General features: G+C 41.2%; 1 protein-coding gene across 1 annotated transcript in view; it reads right to left on the bottom strand.

Annotated features, from left to right (window-relative positions):
* gna12a (guanine nucleotide binding protein (G protein) alpha 12a) overlaps positions 1 to 19685 on the bottom strand; it is a 44952-nt gene that overhangs the window by 23540 nt on the left and 1727 nt on the right. Inside the window, exon 2 of the mRNA XM_015964518.3 lies at positions 4270 to 4488. Coding sequence (XP_015820004.1) covers positions 4270 to 4488 — 219 coding nt within the window. The remainder of the gene's footprint in view (positions 1 to 4269; positions 4489 to 19685) is intronic.

Here is a 19685-nt window from a genome sequence, read left to right as displayed (position 1 = left end):
AAAAAATTATATCTATCTATCTATCTATCTATCTATCTATCTATCTATCTATCTATCTATATATATATGTATATATATATATATATATATATATATATATATATATATATATATATATATATACACACACACACACACACACACAGTATATCTAAGCTCATCCTAGGACAGTGAGAGGTCTTTTGTTACTTTATCAACAACAACAACTCCAGATAAGACTAAGCAGGCTGACGTAAAACTGTGCACCTCCTACACCCCACCCCCACACACACTATGTTAAGTGAGAGGAAGTGACATCTGCCTGATTCCAGATTGCTTTGTCACCGATAAATGTGAAATGAGGTAAAAGGTTAAATTTACAGCCCCGAGCTAACAGCAAAGCCGCTGTGTCACTTTCCATAAAGTCCAAATAAAACTGTCTGCCACAGGAAATCCAGAACGCGCACCAGCTGGTGGAGTTGAAGCTGTGAGACATTTGCTCTGTTCGCAATATGGTTAGTGGTCATTCATAACGTTCTGTCGGGCCATTACACGTCATTAGCAGTCTGTCTGGCCCATCACAGCTTATTTGTTGGTGCTTGTTGAGTTAATGATTTTTCTAGCTGTTCTGTTTTGTATAGAAATGAGTGTGATGGTGTTAAAGGTGACTCAGTTTGTTTAGTTCCATGAAGATTCCAAGGAAAAAAAAGAACATAAACATCTGTTAAAAGAGCTTTTCCGTCTTCTGTCTCACTTCTCAAAGACAAGAAGATAGCACGGGCTCCTGAAGTGTTATTGAAGGCTGGTAAATATTAAAAATGGTCCAAGGAGGAGCTGGGGGCATTACGTTTCAGGTAAAAGATCAGCTGATTTGTTGCTCTTTTCTCTGTGACTGGTGTTACAAGGTTTTGTGGTTTGTGCAACTTCTGAGTTTATTTGAATGTAATCATGCTGTTGTTTACGAGCCATTTCAGATCGTGTCACAAGGGAGATGAAATTCCACAGAAGTTCCCTTCACCAGGTCCATTTCCAGTCAGAAGAACAATAATTGCACTTTTGGAAAATCTCCAAGTAAAGAAAAGCAGTGCCATCCCATTTCACTGTAAGCAGCGCGCTGTGACTCATCTCAGCAGCTGACATGTTTCAACACTTCTGACACGACCCGGTGATTTCTTTAGTGTATAGTCAGGGATCGTTAAATGAATGACACTAGTGTATCAGTTAACATGCACTGCTTCACTGTAGGGATATACAAAGAGTTGGAAAACACAAAAAATTTGCTTATTAAAGACTTAAAAAAATTAATTATCAGTTCAGCTCTCAGAAAAAAGTGATAAAATCAAAGGCAATAATAGGTAAACATGTTTCAGCTGCGTTGAATACGTATAACCAAATCATAAACACTATGTAATAAAAAGTATGGATGGTTATTTTAGGACGACAGGAAACAGATATCCTGTATCACTAAGGACTGTATCTAGCTGTTAGCTCATCAATCTTGTCACAACAACATTCCCCAACCTAAGGTTGTTCACAGCCGTATGTACAGCAGGCTTCCTCCTAAGGACTTGTTCTTTCTACAGAACTTCACTTCAAAAGATCTGAACTGGTGCTTTAAGTTAATCATTCATTCATTTCAGATGTTCAAAGGATATTCATAAAAAATTCAGAAATCTCACTCAAAGCTGATAAATGAGAACAGAAAAGACGAATCCAAATCCCTTTGTCCAGCTCAGATGTTTATTTATATGGCTCAATCAGCTGAACTTAATTAATTATTATTTTTTTCTCCAAATAATTATTTTACTCAAATGTTAACTAACTATCATCAAAACTTCAGGATGATCATAACAGACAGTTTACTAAGGCTAAGGTGCAGAAGAGAAGACAAACAAGGAACAAAGAGAGAGTGAGGCAGGTTGCGGAGTGTGGTTGTGCTGAGGAATGAGGAGGACAAACTTTGGATCTATCTGGCATTCTTTCAGTTAGGATATCCATTGTGGAACGTGAGTGGTGCTCCAACATTTGTCTTTGCTGTTTTTCTCTATTCCACTAAGGACATCAGCAGTAACTCAGGCTAGTGTTAGCAGTAGCTCGGACGAGCATTAACAGCAACTCATGCTAAGTGTTAGCAGTAGCTCAGGCTAGTGTTAGCATTACAACATTTGTGACCAACATGTGTGTGTGTGTGAGACAGATAGAGAGGGGAGAGAGAGAGAGAGAGAGAGAGAGAGAGAGAGAGAGAGAGAGAGAGAGAGAGAGAGAGAGAGAGAGAGAGAGAGAGAGAGAGAGAGAGAGAGAGAGAGAGAGAGAGAGAGAGAGAGAGAGAGAGAGAGAGAGAGAGAGAGAGAGAGAGAGAGAGTTACAATAACAAAAAAAAAACAACCTGAGCGGAGGCAGTGACCGACGCATGCACGAGCCGTTTTCAGCTCTGTCTAGTCAAATGCACCACGTACGTTACGAAAAAAGTAACTTTAAATATTCAACCGAAAAAGAGGCGAGCTGAAGAAATCCTAGGGAGTTCTGAAGAAACATGAAAAACAGTGAAGCAAGCACAGAGAGATCCGTTGCTGTCTGTGTGTGTGCGTGGATGCATGGACCGGACTGAGCTTCCGGCTGCAAAGCTTTGTGTGTAGGGAGGGGCGGGCGCTCTATGTGACTGGCCAATCACATAGCGTGAAGGCAGTCATTTACCCAATGAGGATTTTTCTTCAGCACGATTACAGATATTTACGAGTTTTACTCGTTTCATGCTCGTATTTGTCAAAAATGCTTTATCCGTACCGGACACTCCCTCATCCTCAGCTCATCCCTAGCTGTAACCACCCTGCCTTGCCTCCTCCTCCTTGCTGCCTGCCGGCTGTGATCACAAGCAACAAGACAGTAGTTCCCGCTGCTTCTTCGGGAAACAGCGCAAAAAAAAAAAATCTATAAAACGGGATCTTGTAGGCGTGGCGCTGGGATTTCAGCTGTGGCGGGCCGCCACGGCTACGCCTATGTAGGGGAAACACTGATTCATATATTGCAGACATCACCCAGAAGGAAACACCACACCTGAACTGTGTTTCTAACTGCTAAGTTGTGCCAAATACTAGACTGGATGAAAGCCATTGTTCTAATGGATATTATGGTATAAGGCCATAAGCATTGGTCGCCCCCATCAAGATGGACAATAGTCAGCCATCTGAAATGTCTGGAGGGCCGATGTGTGTCTGGCTCTTTTGCCCCGCTGACTTTTTCAGACCACATTAGTGTTTTCATGAGCTGATTCAACAAGCTGAATCACCATCGGGTTTGTCAGCTAAAGAGATGACTCTGATTGGCTGTTCATCATAATAAAACTAGTTAGCATATCAGTGTGACATAAATGCTTTTATTTCCCAGTAAGGAACAAAACATCCCAAATATTAAAGATGTCCAATCACATCAAAACACAGATTTAAATTTGTTTAACTTAAAATACTAATACAGCTAATATTGCTTGGTTTACATTAAACCAGAATTTTGCAGTGATTTCTGCTTTCTTTCACTGCAGTTTTACGTCCTTTTGTGCAGAAACAGTTTGTGATGTATGTTAGAAACGACATATGTCCGCATCGTGCTTAAGAGCAGTTTTGTGCCAAGATGCTGGTGTAGTAAGGACGAGCAGCAGCAGGAATTTCTGCACCGCTTGTTCTTGACGTCAGTTTGGTAAAAGCAAATAAGCTGCTGCATCAGGAGTTTGAGACTAACAAGAAGCTTTGATGCTACTTTCTATTGTAACTTGGCTCTCTATGATGTTTTCTGAGAAAAATTATACCCGAACCGTCATGCAGACCTTAGCACTGCTGGACTCATTCACTTACTCCCTCCAGATTCTTTTATCTATTGATTCTCAGCTAAGAGAACTCGAACCCCATGCGGTGCATCTCCTGTTGCCACGGGGCACGAGGAAACGTTGCACAACAAATAACCTTATTTACATCATCCTCGTGGTCTTTGTGGAAAAGTAGTAGAAGCGTGCAGAATATCCTTTGTTGTGAGGTGAAAGACTTCCCTAACAGCTCGTTCTCCAAAATTATGTTTGTGGAAAAGTAAAACTAAGTTGCTTGAAGTGGCAGAATAAATTCAAACTGATCTATGATACCTAAACGATAAAAAATAAATAAACTATAATGCAGCAACATGCACTTTCACATCATCCAAATTTAATGAGCCTTGGATTAATATCACTTAAAAAAACACATCAAGACACTAACAGGTGGTGCATCAAAGACAACAGAAAAGGAAACAGGGATCTAAACGACTCACCAGCTGGAACTCTGAGCGCCGCGTGTAGGCCTCCTGTATGCCTGCGTCTGTCCAGAGTGCCCTCAGCGCCGTCACGTACAGGTGGAACTCGCTCGGCTTGACCCCCGAGGTGCCCACGCGTCCCTCCCACGACATCACCAGCATGCCCTGCTTCTCGTTTTCACAGCTCTCCCAGCTGATGCCCAGTTTGTCCCGGGCGTCCACCAGCACACGCGTGCCCTGCAGGAACAGGACGTTCACAAATGATCAGAGCAGAGAAGCACAGGCTGCTTGTGTGATGTACACATTCAGTAGAACACACACTTATACAGTACAGGCCAACAGTTTGGACACACCTTCTCATTCAATGTGTTTTCTTTATTTTCATGACCATGACCATTTACAAAGGGGCCAACAAGTGCTAAACACCTCTGGGGACTCCTTCAAAACCATTTCAGGTGACTCGTCAAGATAATGCCAAGAGTGTGTAAAGCAGCAATCAGAGCCAAGGGTGGCTATTTAAAAGAAAACAGAATATAATACATGTTTTCAGTTATTTCAGCTTTTTTGGTTAAGTACATAACTCCACATGTGTTCATTCACAGTTTAGATGCCTTCAGTGAGAATCTACCATGAAAATAAAGACAACACATTGAACAAGACAGGTGTGTCCAAACTTTTGGCCTGTGTATGTTTAAAAAAGAAATAAACACTGAGTAACTTTAACAAATACATATTTATTAGAAGAAATCCACGAGTGGCTGCAGAAGGGTGTTTGTGAACTGATCTGACCCGCAGGTACATTAACAAGTTCACCTTTTAATTCAATTAAGAAGAGCTGGATAATTTTAATCTAGAACGTCATAGGATATCTGTGAATTTTAAAGACACATTTTGATGCCAAGAACGTGCTTATTTTCGAACGGAGGGGAAGTTATTTTAGGTTTTGTGTGAAAAAAACATTCAGGATTACAAATGCGCAAATGTGCAAAATCAAGATGGCCATGAATCTGTCCAATCACAGCGATCTATTGGTTTGGTGGGCCACTCACAGCACTCCGTTGGTGGGCAGGATGTTACTCCTACTGATATTTTGACATGGGCTTTGAGTCAAGAGCAGATAGATACATTTATTTTGAAAAAAATATGCATTTGTATCTTCTATGACGAAGTATGGCAGACTGCCTCGTTGGCGGACATTCCCGGTGATGATTATGCCACGTGGTTTGTTATCCAATAGCATGTGGAGAGAGTTTGAAAGAAAACCGTAGATACCGCTCCATGACTGAAAGCTGTCAATGGACTGTGGCCAGACTATATACTGCATCTAGATGTTTTCCACCTTATCTGCGTGCTAAAATGTCACAAACAACAGCGGGATCACAACATTTCTGACTTTCTAAACTAAATCTTAAATCTAAATTTTTTGCACTATGCAGTTTTAAAATCAAACATTTAACCAAAGTTAATCAAACTAAGTAATAATAATAAAAACAAACTTTACAGCATTTATGAAGCAGATGCTTTCCAAGAATATACAATTAAATGAAATACAAACAATCGTGAAATATAAATAAAAAAACCAAACTGAAAAATATAAAAAATTCAATGTTTAAAAATAAAATAGTACAGAAAACACAACAGTAATCTGATAAAACACATCAACAAAATCTAAAGTGCATTAAGTCTTTTTGCATTTTACAATTAAATCAAATCAAATCTAAATCAAATCACATTTATTTGTAAAGCACATTTAAATGCAACAATGTTGCCCAAAGTGCTGAACACAGACATATAAAACATTAAAAAATATAAGCAGTCAAGTAAAAATACAATAAAACATAAAAAATCAGACATAAGAAATGATAAAAAAAACAGGACTACCAAGTCAACAAGGAATAGTAAAAGCTGTCGAGTAGAAGTACGTTTTCAGTAGCTTTCTAAAAATGGCAACAGATGATGCCTGTCTAACCGAGGTCGGCAACATATTCCACACAGTTAAGATCAAGTTCACTTGTTTTCCAACACATGTGCAGTGGGTTCTAGTATAAATGAATCACTTTTGAGTTGATCTCTGTGGGAAAAGGGCTCTGGCGCTCTTGTTTTGGGAATGTGTCACATCCCTCTGGGGGGGCTGTATTCGTAGACTACAGCAGGGATGCACAATTTATTCAATATGTATAAGTGTTGATATCAATGTGCAAAATACCAAAAGCACAAAGTAGTAATGATGGAAAGAAACTGCCCACCAATAATGGATGTGCCCATCAAATGGACTGCTGATGCTAACCTAAATCCACACAGGTGGCTAGTTTAGTTGGTCCATCCCTCTCTATCCTAGCATAGATCTAATCTAACCTGAGCATTCCACTATTTTAATGTTTTGAACCTAGATTTAGATTAGTTTTTGTACCATCCTTTGACTGCTTCTCATTCCAGTTTGCTGCTTCCAAAGACAGGACTAGGGGTTGTCACGATACTAAAATTTCAAACTCGATTCGATACTTGAAAAACAAAAAACTCGATACTCGACTTCGATACTAATTAAAAACACCAATTTATTGAACAAGTTTATTCAAAAATAACATTCCTCAATTTATATTGCAAAAATTAAATGTTAAGAATTAAGTGTATTAAGTGCTTAAACCTTTCAAGTATCAGCATTTTTTTAAACGTGCATACAAAAACTGGCGAAAGTTAACACTTTAAATCATGAATTGTTTCACTATATACACACTATTTGCAGAGTGATGTTTTGCTGCTTAAACTCTGTTTAAGGTGCATTTTTGTCATAAGCTGTAATGCCATATGTTTTGTTCTGTACTTTTGAACAACTCTGTTAAAGTTAAAGTCCCATTAGTTGTCACACACACTGATGTGTGTGCGAAATTTGTTCTCCGCATTTGACCCATCCCTGGGGGAGCGGTGAGCTGCAGACACAGCCGCGCTCGGGAACCATTTGGTGGTTTAACCCCCCAATCCAACCCCTTAATGCTGAGTGTCAAGCAGGGAGGCATTGGGTCCCACTTTTTCAAAGTCTTTGGTATGACCCGACCAGGAATCGAACCCTGATCTCCCAGTCTCAGGGCGGACACTCTACCACTAGGCCACTGAGCTGTTGGTCAATAAAGGGAGAAAATGAATTTCTCCACAGTAGGACAAAGGTACATCTACCGGTAATCTTAATAAAAGCAGATTGGCGCACGGCAGTGACGTCATTAAAAGCGCTGGTTAATTAGCCGCAGCTAGTCTGTTTACGCCTAGAAATCCCAGACCCGCTTCAAACGAACAGGGGAATCACGTTAATGATTCCTAACAAATCCTTTCGACATGAAGATGTGTTTTGGTGCAGATAATTTCTTATTTCGAGGCTGCACTAGGGCTGTCGCGGTTGAGGAATTCCCCCTGCGGTGATTCAGGGTGGCTTAATATTGCGGTGTGCGATATTATTGCAGCACTTTTTTATTGCAGTACTATCTAAACATAATGTTTACACATTTAAAAAAGGTTAAAAATTGCCGTGCCTTCTTTAATAACACTTTACTGAATGCAGATCAAAGGGCAGTAACAACGCAGATCGCAGTAACGCTTGTTTCTCCGACAGTCGGAGTCCGACTGAACTTAAAAACAACAAAATTCAGGAGGTTAAACTTTTAAATGCAAATTTGGCTGCAGCATCTAACAAATAAGAAACAAGTCCCCATTTTGTTTAGTTGTTTAAAATCAAGCATAAAAAATTACATGTACCGGGCGCGCGCGCGCGCGCCGGGGGGCGGGCGCACTATCATTTCACTTTCACACACACGAATGACGGTGATTTATAGCTCGGTCACGTCCTTGTTACCTACAAGGAAAACCAGCATGTTAACTACGGTTTGAGAGAGGATCTGAGAGGGGCGGCAACATTTGCAGCAACACTGAAAAGCCTCTCGGATGGTGCGCTCGTTGCACTAACACACACGTACCTGCGTGCGACTGGCGAGCAAAGGGAATCTCCCGTTTGTTGCTCCACCATGTCACGGGGGTTTTCTTTAGGGTGGATGCATTCCTCCTGCAGGTAGCGAGTGAGCTCCAGCTCGGCTCAAACTCTCTTTGGGACGGCTGCAGAAGCAGTGCTTGTCCGGGACTTCAGCAGGTCTCCGAGCGTTTATTTATTTATTTATTTGCCGCTGGTGGCAGCTCTGTCTCGGCCAAGGACTCTGGCTGCGCAGCAGCTGACGTACTGAAAACCAAAGCGCTCCCACAGGAGCGAAGTAACGTTTCGTTTTGATACCAGTGCAGCCATGCTTCTCAACATGCATCATTGAGTTGAACCAAGTTCAGTAATCGCGGTGGCGCATGATGCAGCGCGGTGGGCTTCTTCATAAAGCGATATTTCATTTTTGCGGTTACCGCGACAGCCCTAGGCTGCACCATGGGTGCCCGTCCGCACCCGTTATATGGATATATGCTGACGGCGATTCGGCGATGGATCTACGGTAAATACCCCGGGGAATCCAAGTAGCACCAAAGTTGTCAGCGTGAGTAAACAAACGTACTGCATGCTAGAAATTAAGTCCGGGTTGCAATAAACGGGAGTTTCCTTTAAGCACATAAGCGTGAATATACAACTACGTGTCGGACTTGGTATGCTAATTAAGTTGGGCTGTGAAGCGCCTCCCAAATTTTCTGTTTTTGTTTTTATATTTGGCAGACAAAACTTGGACCGGAGACAACTCGTGTGGGAAATTGCAATGTAGCCATGCGGCGTCTTCTTCTTCTGCTTGTCTGGGAGGCGGAGGCTGCTTTACGGCATCTGGCTGTCGTGCGTGCCGGTGTACTTGAAGAAGGCTGTGTATAATAGTCCATAATATCGATACCACAGGGATGGAATATCTAATTCAGATACCACTTTTAGTATCGATTTATATCTAGGTATCGATGTTTTTGACAACACTAGAAGGACGAGCTGCAAAAATCACAGAAGCTCTCTACCTACATTCCTTTATCTACCTTCAAAAATTCATTGCAATCAACAGTTTCTGATCAATGTGCCTACCGAGTACTTAAGTCTGTTTTGATTGCTTGTACATATTATATATGAGAACAGTCATTTGTCTTTATGTCTAACAGTTTTATTTTATTTTTGTCTTGTATGTTTTCATCTTATCTGTTTTCTTTGATGTAACGTTAACTATGGGTCTGTTGCTGCTGCCTCTTGGCCAGATCGTCGTTGTGAATGACAATGAGTTCTTAATCGACTCATCTGGTTAAATAAAGGTTAAATTTGGGCAAGCTGAAAATATTAAAGGTTGAATGCAAACTACAGATACTCAAACTCGGGATAGTTTGGCCATTTTGAGAGAGAGGAGTAGCTGAAGAGTTTAATGTATAATATGTGGATGGTATGGAAGAGTTGCGTCATTAAAAGCCTAAAAGCCAATAATTTCCAAATTTACATTTCATTACTCATATTTGGCATACAACAATGCCAAACGTGAGTTTAGCAAGTGTTCTCTCTAGAAGTTGTATCTTTTCAATCTTTAAGAGAACAAACCAGGGAAACACTGTCAATGTTTAACTTGAAACGCAAAGTAACTAAAAATGAACTCTGAAATATTTCATCTCTTTGTTTAATTATTAACTGTGACATTAAATAAATTCTAGAAGCTCTGAGCTGTAATCGGCTGAAACAATAAACAATAAACATGATCTGCCTAATTCAGAGTTTTAAAAACCTTTAGGAAAATGGTTCTCTGGTCATGGTATAGACGTGTGCTGAGCCTGTTAATGACTCATGACCACCTAATGTCTCTGGGATAGTCAAGTCTAGTCAGGTTTGTTTGTACAGCTTTGTACCACAGCCACAGCATCGGCACCACCTGACCAAGTTCAACCTTCTCTCTGCAATTATTAGGAAATCCACTAAAATCCCCTCAAACAACCTGAGAAAAGATCATTCAAAGAGAGATTTCCCTTCTAGGACAGACGAGTGTGCACCAGAGAGGAGGGCAAGTAAAGAAAGGATCTCTCGCTAATGCAGCAGTAACGTCTGAAGTGTGTGTGTGTGTGTGTGTGTGTGTGTGTGTGTGTGTGTGTGTGTGTGTGTGTGTGTGTGTGTGTGTGTGTGTGATCTGACCAGGAAGCCCTTTCCGAGTCACTGGTGCTCGTAAAACGAATCGCACACCTAAGGGCATTTGGTTCCACGTAAATTCATGCATTAGTTGTTGAAGAAATGAGCCTGATGAAGATGACAAATGAAGAAAAACACACCAGTAACGAGACACACATGTAGACTCAATAGCAGCATGGTGCTGGTAGTAAAATCCATGTAAGCATTGAGTCATCTTCACAGTGGTCTTTGTAGCTCTGTCACCTCACATGACCCTTAATGATTTACTAATCTGTCCCACAATCCAGAGAATTGATGTCTGCCTTCCTTCCTGTGTGTGTGTGTGTGTGTGTGTGTGTGTGTGTGTGTGTGTGTGTGTGTGGAGGCGGGGGTCTTTTTCCTATTAAATATCAGCAACTGTGACTCATGACTTCAACAGGTCCCATCAAGTTTAGATCTCCCGTTTGTTTGTCCAGATTTAGGAGATCGCTGAGTCACCATTTCCTAAACTCAAACGTGAAGAAGTTGAAATCTTGCTGGGATGATCAGGTGATCTCAGTCAGCATTTGCACAGGAAATATCACATGATGACTTCATGCGTAGCGGGCACAGTATGTGTACAGAAGTGGTCATGAGTTATTGCTGACTGCTGGGCAATAACATGCTTTACTGGCTATTTGTTCTCTCTCTAAGATGACAGTTGAGTTTCTCAGTTTAATCTATGTGAGTCCTCGGCTCATTTTCTAAAAATAAAGGATAAAGATTATTTTGTTTTGTCAATGAAGAGTTTTGTTCTGATGAACCTTCTCATGAGATGTTGCGCCTGAGGAGAACAACAGGACATCCACCACTTCGGAGTCTATTAATCCAGAAGAACGTTTGCTGTCCAAAAAAAGTGTATATTTATTTTTTTATTAAATCCCTCAAGCAGCTTTTTCTAATTTTCTAGCGTTATGGACTGAATAAACATCTTAAAGTGGTTGTTCACATCCTTCTGCGAAAAGGTTATGAATCATTAACAACCTTTCTGGATGGCTATAAACAGCCTCAGTTTGAAGAAAGAGAGATTCGTTCTGATAGGACAGATTAGCTAAAGGTTAGTAACAGCAGGAAAATGGATTTCTTTTTGAGAATTTAAAGGTCAACTTTACAAATATTTTAATACATTTGCAGTGGTCTCTAGGAATTAAAGCCTTGTAAGTCATACTCTGGGGAGAAAGAAGCTCAGCGCCTGTTTGAGGATGCAGAAGTCAGCTGGAGGAAAAAGTGTCAGAAGACGGCAGGCTTTCTGACTGGATAACAGCAACACAACTATGTTTTATCTCTACAAATAACATGCCTGGAGGAGTTCTGCTGTGTTGTGGAGTTGCTAATGCTAATGGTTAGCCTCTACTAGCTGAGATGTTCTCTGCTGTTTCCTGGACGCTAAACCAACAACAGCCTTCCTCGTCGTGAGTCAAGATGGGTGAGTCCACGAATGTTAAGTGACAGTGTGACGTAGATCTGTCAGGCTTTTCTGAACCAAGCATTTTTTGGTCTATTTACTATCAGAAGCTAACGCAGGAAAAAGGGGTAGAAGAATATTGTCGTGTTCGGCCTGCATGTTAAACTCAGATAGAAAATGATCAATTTCAAAAATAATGTGTAAAATATGGTTTCTCATCAAATTTGCTTTTTAACAAAGGTTCGTGCAAATCATTCTTATTAAGCTTCACAGTAAGATTGGGCGATATATAACAATTTTCCAAGCAATATTCTTCAGTCCAAAAAATGACACGCACAGGTGAGGTTTAGAGGTTTTGTTGGCCTGACACATACCGCACAGAGCGATCCTCCAGTAACAAGCGTTTCTACTCAGTTTGTGGAAACAGGCCATGAAGGGTCCTCATGCATGAGATCATTGTTTACCAAATGTCATTGGCTATTTGATGTTTCAATCTGCAACATTCAGCGGTGCAATTGGGTTGAGCTACAAGTGAGAATAGGGGGCAGAACCCATGACTAATCAGCCAAAAGCTGATGATTTTGCCTCATCAGCAGGGACGAACTTATAATCTTCAGGGCCGGTGTTGGTCGATCAAACATTTGAAGCTAATAAGACTATGCTATCGGTGCTTATGGTGAATTATTGGTCTTGGCCATTAATCATGAAACAAGTCAGATAAAAATGTCCTTCCCTAAAATGAAGTTTGTCCAATAGCAACAATAAACCATCCTTTTATTATAAACAATTTAAACTCTACCAGAGGGTGTTTTTGTGTGCATTTGGCCATTTTCATTTTCAAAGTGAGGATCTCATGTTTGCCAACAGTAAATAAAACCAATGGGAGGTATTAGTAGATATTAGGAGTATTTTTAAAGCCTTAAATATACTACATATATTAATATTTTTCAACAACTTCCATAAAAATATACAAGTCAAACAAGTAAAAGAATAATAAGAAAGTAGTCCTTGAATTGTTTACCTATTTAGTGTTTGAGTTGATTTTCCCAGTTATTATACTTAATAACTATCAGACATGTTAAGTAGGAAACCAGCTGAAGTGTCAGTAGTCCTCAATATCTGACCAAAGCAGCCCTGAGAACATAAATATCTGATGATCATTTCTTAGCCATGTGTTGGTCAGTAGCATTAAGAGTGGTTGCCTTCAGCAGAGGGCGAGGAAGGGCTGAGTACAGTTTCATTTATCACTGAGCTGTGACTACAAGTTGATGACACTGCACATGCATTCTGGTCTCAGAAAGTTCACGTGAAGTGACACATGCAACAACACATTAGGAGTTTTTAAATTAAATATGGAAGTTAACCAAAAAATTCAAGCAATGTGAAGAAGTAATCACAATACTTCGGTGATCACACAGTTCAGAGGAGAGAAAAGCAACCGTTGTTGCTAGAGTGTATCCTTTATTCTAGTAAAACGGCACAGCTTGGACATCAGAGTAGAGGTTAGATCAATTCAGACCTATAATTGACTTTGACCAGCTGGTTTTGTTGTTGTTTTACTTTGTTATGTGAGAAGCACATGGCTCCACTTTGGCAAGGACCCTGGATGTATAATTACAGAGAATCAAGAAGCAGGAAATCACCCTTCTGTTGGTTTGATCGTTTTAATCTCAGAGTGTCCCACACCTGCCTGTTCTATACCTGCTTTATCCCTCCTTCCTTTCGTGCTTTGCTCTCTCCCTGTCATTGGGTTTCCATAAAAGGTGGGCATGCTCTACACCTGACAGGTGGGACCGATTCCCAGCACCAAAGACTTGGTCAGGCTTCATTAGTTGTGTGTAATTAAGAACTGAACATGAAGATTTCGAAATCAGCAAACGTGCAAAAATAGACAAACTAAACCACCGTCGATGATTTTATAGTGATATAAACAGAATTTTTCATGTGGATCAAAACAGTCAACATAAATCTGACCTTGATATTGCTTTTAGATATTTAAATTCTCAAGAAGATGTATAATGACAGGGTAAGTGAATTATTCTGTTACCTCAAATGGACCTTACTGCTTCTTATGTGCTCCCCAATTTTATTTTTAGCAAGATGAAAAAGTAAATATACAGCGTGAGTCCAAAATTTCCTTTTCTTCCAGCGGATGCATTAGCAACTACAGACACAGCTAGCAACCATTCTGGTAAGTCGACGTGTTTCTACTGGGCGTGTGGTGGTGTGTCTCAGAAGCATCCCAGAAGCGCAGTGTTGCATCGCTCCTCCAAATGTATTCATCAGGTCCACTTTTTACGTGCTGCGCTTCCGGAACAGCTTAGCAGTTCAGATCAGGCCAGAAAGGAAGTCAAACACGGGAGCAGCGTGAAGTACCTGGCAACTTTCAAACAATAATAATAATGCAGGGGTGGACATTAACTTCAAAACCAACCGGCCAGCCGGGCCGGTAACTCTGAATATCTACCGGCCCCGCCAAGAATCTACCGGCCCCGCTGGTCAGCTGCCAAAACGAGTCAAAATAACAACTGAACCGTTTCAAATGTAATAAACCTTTATTTTGTACACATTCACAAACATAATAACGTATTCAAGTTTGAATTTGTTTGTTCCCTCAACAAAACTCTATTTTGTCGTCACATACTTCCGGCATACAACGCAGTACATCACCAACTCCGCTTTGCTGTACTCGAGCCATTGGCTGTGTTCGAGATGAGCCAGTTCTGCGCAGATTAGACCAGCAGTGATCGTCGAGCAGTGCATGCCGGTTAGATTTGTGTCCGACTTGACGCCGACTTGCTCTGACGTCATGCATACGTAGGCAACGATAACCTCGTGAGATCAAAGCGGCCGCAGATTTTGGAGCAAGGCGCTGCAGTTGCTCTCCACTGGCTGCAAAACCTAGAGGATGACGGGAAACGCCTGGCTCTCACCTGATCTAAGATCTGATTGGTTCATATTTTGATCCAAACATCCGGTGGTAGAACATGAAATGTTAGTTGGTCACATGTATTCTGTAAATCATGTTATGTTGATGATAACTATATAGGCCATAAAGAGAAATGTGTTTTGTTTTCTTTTGTCACGTTTCCTATGAGCACACTGAAGCTACAGCTGATAACCTTTACTTATTATTACAGTCATGTTTTCATATACAATATATGATATCCACAAGCACGTGAGGATGTGTTTCAGCTGCTAACAGGCACCAGAATTAAAATTGAACAAGTGTGAATGCTAACGCGACATCTTCAGCCACCGTCACCTTCGAGCTACACATGTAGGGAAATCCAAGAGATTCAACTGGCAGAAACAACTGGTTCACACCATAGTCTCTCTCTCACTCACTCACTCACTCACTCACTCACTCACTCACACACACACACACACACACACACACACACACACACACACACACACACACACACACACACACACACACACACACACACACACACACACACACACACACAGAGAGAGAGGAGAAGAGAGCTGAGAAAAGGCAGAGGAAATGGAGGACACCAAGTAGTTAAAAAAAAAACTACAGCTGAGCCGAGGCGCGCCTCGACTGGGGCGCGTCTGATCTGAACTGAGGAGCAGGCGAGCAGCGGCCGAATTTCGTGAGCGATTCGCTTCTCGGCGCTTCCGCGGCCGGTGTGTCCCCGGCGTAAATGCCGGCTTTCGGCCACTCCCCCTGCTGCTTCCGTCTGCTCTCGTCTATTTTCCAGGCGATGCGCTGCTCAACTCGAAAACGGCCATTCTCTGCGCCTCCCGTCTTCTTTAAACCGCCAAGAATCATTCCACCTACGCACACGCTTCTCTGCTTCATACCGTTTCGAACTGTCTCGCTTCCCCTCACCAGTTTTAAAGCGTTTTGCTGGAGATTTCATCAAGAAATCCCATCCCTGTGGTGGCGCCATCTTCCTGCGTGCTTGTGTGTTTCTAGCGTGGTTCCACTTCGTCTTTAATAGTGAACTTATAGTTCACGTGACTATAACTAGAATCGTGCAGTACCTGCACGAATCGTACAAGTGCAGTACGTGGCTAGAGGCGCGCAGGTTCACGTGCGCAAAACGAAAACGGCAGCTTCCTACAGGGCGGGGCCATGATGCAGGTGAAAGCCGGTGTGTAAATGACAAATAAGGCTTGGGCGCCACCTGGGCGGTAAGTCGTCAAGTATTTACCGCCCGACGAGAAAATTTTGCCCCATTGGCGCTCGGGCGCTTAAAGGTCCACCCCTGTAATGATAGAGACGTGCATATTCTCCACAGTTTAACTAGTAAAAAATACACCATTACCTGTGATACCTTCTTGGAGGAGGTAAAAACAACAGAAACTATGCAACAAACCTTTACATGCTGACGTGTTATTGTGTAAACTGGTGAAATCACACGTGATGTTTAAACTCTCTTGTGACTTCATGATCTTGCAGGACTACAGGTTGTCAGGTGAGTTAAAAGAACAAAATTTCATGTGTCTATCACATAAAAATAATGTGTTGTCAATAGGGCTGCTCGATTATGGCAAAAATAATCACGATTTTTGTGACTGAAATTGAGATCACGATTATTTAGGACGATTTTTCAATTTATGATGATTTTATTTGTTTTTATTCAGTCATAAAATTGCTCAGGGCACAATTAGGACAAAAATAAGAAACAAGATGATCACTAAAATAACTCCTGATTCCCAGTATAAAAAGACCAATATACTTATAGCTCATAGTCTATGACCCAAGGGCTATAGACCTTGGTTTAACTCATTTAAGTCTAACCAGTACAGAACCAAATACCAATATCTTGCAAATACTGACAGCAAGAATTATACAGTGGCATTTATAACAAATAAATGCAAATAAATTGATGTTCACAAAATGTTGCATAACATTTATTGAGTCGTGTCAAGGTGCTGTAGGAGCACCGTGTCCTCAGAGAGATTAGTTATTAGTTATCAGCGTGAGGAACTTATTTCCACCTTATTTATAAACTATTTATTTACAAGTCCATCAGTTAATGTAATAATTGTCCCAACCACAGCTGCACCCCCCACCCCCCAACCCGGTCTCACAGCAATCGGGCAAGCTGCACGTGTGTTTAGCGCGCTGCACGCGCACATTTAGCTGTTTTTAGCTGCTCAGGAGTCCGCAGGTGCGGTGTGTGTGTCACTCACTCTGGTTAATCCAACAAGGAGCCGGCTCCGAGAGCTGTCTTTAGCGACCGACACATCACTACATCATTCCCTTTCCTAATGTTGTGAAGAACGGTCCGGAGCTCAGGCGGAGTGTTTAGCTAACCTGCAGGAAATGTCGACGACCGTTATCCAGAAAGTAGCTAAGGGTTACCAGAGATGTTTCTGAGATGTTCGCTAGGTACTTTTAGGATTAAAAAGTCAAGAAGGGGGTCTGAAAAGCTGCTAGAAATAGCGTCAAAGTCGCTAAGTTGGCAACACTATGGAGGAGCGCTTCATTTGCAACTCAGGGCAGCGCAAGCGGGAGGAGCAAATAATCGGCTTGTTTTGTTTTTATAATCGTTCAAAACTCAGATCGTAATCGTGATTAAAATTCGATTAATTGAGCAGCCCTAGTTGTCAATGTGCAAACAACATGCAAAAAATATATACTTTACGTGTGAGGAGTCCTCTTGTATTCAGCTCGTAAACAACATGAAAATAACACGTAAACAATGCACAAACATGCAAAGGTAATAGGGCTGAATGATTTAGGAACGTAATCAAATTGCAGTTTTTTTTTCTCTTCAATATTGCAATTGCGATTTAATTCACGGTTATTTTCTCAAGAGGCTTTTCTCATATTTTTCAACCAGCGGAAGCAAAAAAATCTATGTAACTTGTACTGAATATAAACAAGTTTATATATCTACATAATTATGTACATATAATATCTACAAGTTTATTTGTCTACACATACATGAACACTCACAAGTAAATACAAAATTTTGTATTTGAAGGTGCAATGCTTTGCAGCCAGGAGCACATCCCCTGAAGGAGCATATGTAGCAACAGCTGTGAAATTTTATTTACAGGAAAGAGGCGTGTCCCATTTGTTGAAGTATTTTGTGTTTAGAGTTTTCGACGTCTTGTCCATGCAGAGCTTCCGTAGTTCAGTTACGTTCATAGCTGCTAGCCAAACCTCTGTGTAGTTAAAGTGCGGTTTTCTGGCTTTATGAAAATATCTGTCAGTACTTATTTAATTTATGACAGCTTTTACTTTCTATTAGACTCCAAATGTAATCATTTGGCACGTTTCTAACTCGTAATTTGTAAGAATGTCATCGGCGATATTAGCATTAGCATCTCTATGGACTTTTTCATGTATATTAGCATTGTGCTAACCACTCGCTGCCAGTCAAATTGTAGCCTTTGCGATGAGAAAATCTCCTTTTGTCACATTGCAATTTAATTGCATAAGCAATTAATCGTTCAGCCCTAATAGGTAACGTGGGGTACACACATACCATTTGCCCATTTTTGGCGTTCCATAAGGGACCAGCTGCGTGGAACATATTCACAGCCAGTGCAAGTCTGAAATAGCCTAGAAATGTAGACGGATAGTGATAGAAGCTAAATTATTTTGCTCTACATGTCGTTCTAGTCACACTCCATAGATCCGAACAGTCTTGTGGCTTGCCAGTCAGAGCTCAATCGTTTTGGTGGGCCAATCACAGCGCTCTTTCGGTTTGGTGGGCAGGACGATGCAACAAATTGGAGCAATTAAGATAAATGACCTGCACTTGTATAGCGCCTCTCAGAGTAAGGACTCCAAAGTGCTTTACACTACAGTGTATCATTCATCCATTCACACACTGATGGTGATGAGCTACAATGTAGCCACAGTTGCCCTGGGGCGCACTGACAGAGGCGAGGCTGCCGAGCACAGGCACCACAGGACCCTCCGACCACCATTAGCAGGCAAGGTGGGTTAAGTGTCTTGCCCAAGGACACAACAGCAGAATTATCTGTCCGGAGCCGGGATCGAACCTGCAACCATCCGATTACTGGACAACCCGCTCAACCTGTTGAGCTACTGCTGCCCCTAAGATGGTGATGGCTCATTTGAAACGGCTTTAGCATCGACTTTGGACTATTTAGACTTGTGCTTTTCTTTGAGTCAAGGGAAGATAGAGGTACTACATTCCTTTGTTTAGAAAAATTAGGTATTTGTGTCTTCTTCAACAGTGTATGGTGGACTGCTCTGTTGATTGTCAGAGGTGAGTATGTAACAATGTTCATTGTCCAATAGCATGCAGAGACAGTTTGAAAGACAACCACAGATTTCACCCTATAGATGATCTCTCTCTCTGAGTTGTGGCCAGACTATATATTCACATATATAGGGTGGCTTGCCAGGCTATTTCTGAAACAGTCCAGGTAAGAAGGGATGCGCCGCTGAAGTCTCATGAAAATGCTTCAGCTACATACAGGAAAAGCCTGGGTTGGTTAAAACAAAAAGTTGGTTTACATTTCTGTCAAAGAAAGAGTAAATGCCAAACATTGTAAGAAATATTCACAGAAATTTAAAAAAAAAAACAACAATTTGACGTTTTAATCCAGATCCCAAAAAATCTGAGCAGTAAACAAGTTGATAGCTATGAACTTCTGACCTGCGCTGCACCAAAAACAGAGATGACTCTGGAGTTTGAAATAATAAACACGACTTAGTTTCAGAAATAATAACAGTAAACTGGTTAACGCCAAACAAATGACAAGAACACACTTACATCCTCTGAAATAAAGAAATGAAATTAGCAGGAAAAGTCAGTTTTGTGTAAAGAATCAAAGTTTCAAACACCCAGCTTGTTATCAGGAGGGCATTTCCAACACAAACATCTGTGCAAATGCAGATCCTTGCCGCTAATGTTGCACAATATCTACAGTTCTAGCGCC

Source organism: Nothobranchius furzeri, chromosome 4 (assembly GCF_043380555.1).
Source record: "Nothobranchius furzeri strain GRZ-AD chromosome 4, NfurGRZ-RIMD1, whole genome shotgun sequence".
NCBI lineage: Eukaryota > Metazoa > Chordata > Actinopteri > Cyprinodontiformes > Nothobranchiidae > Nothobranchius > Nothobranchius furzeri.
This window is presented reverse-complemented; position numbering and strand designations above follow the sequence as displayed.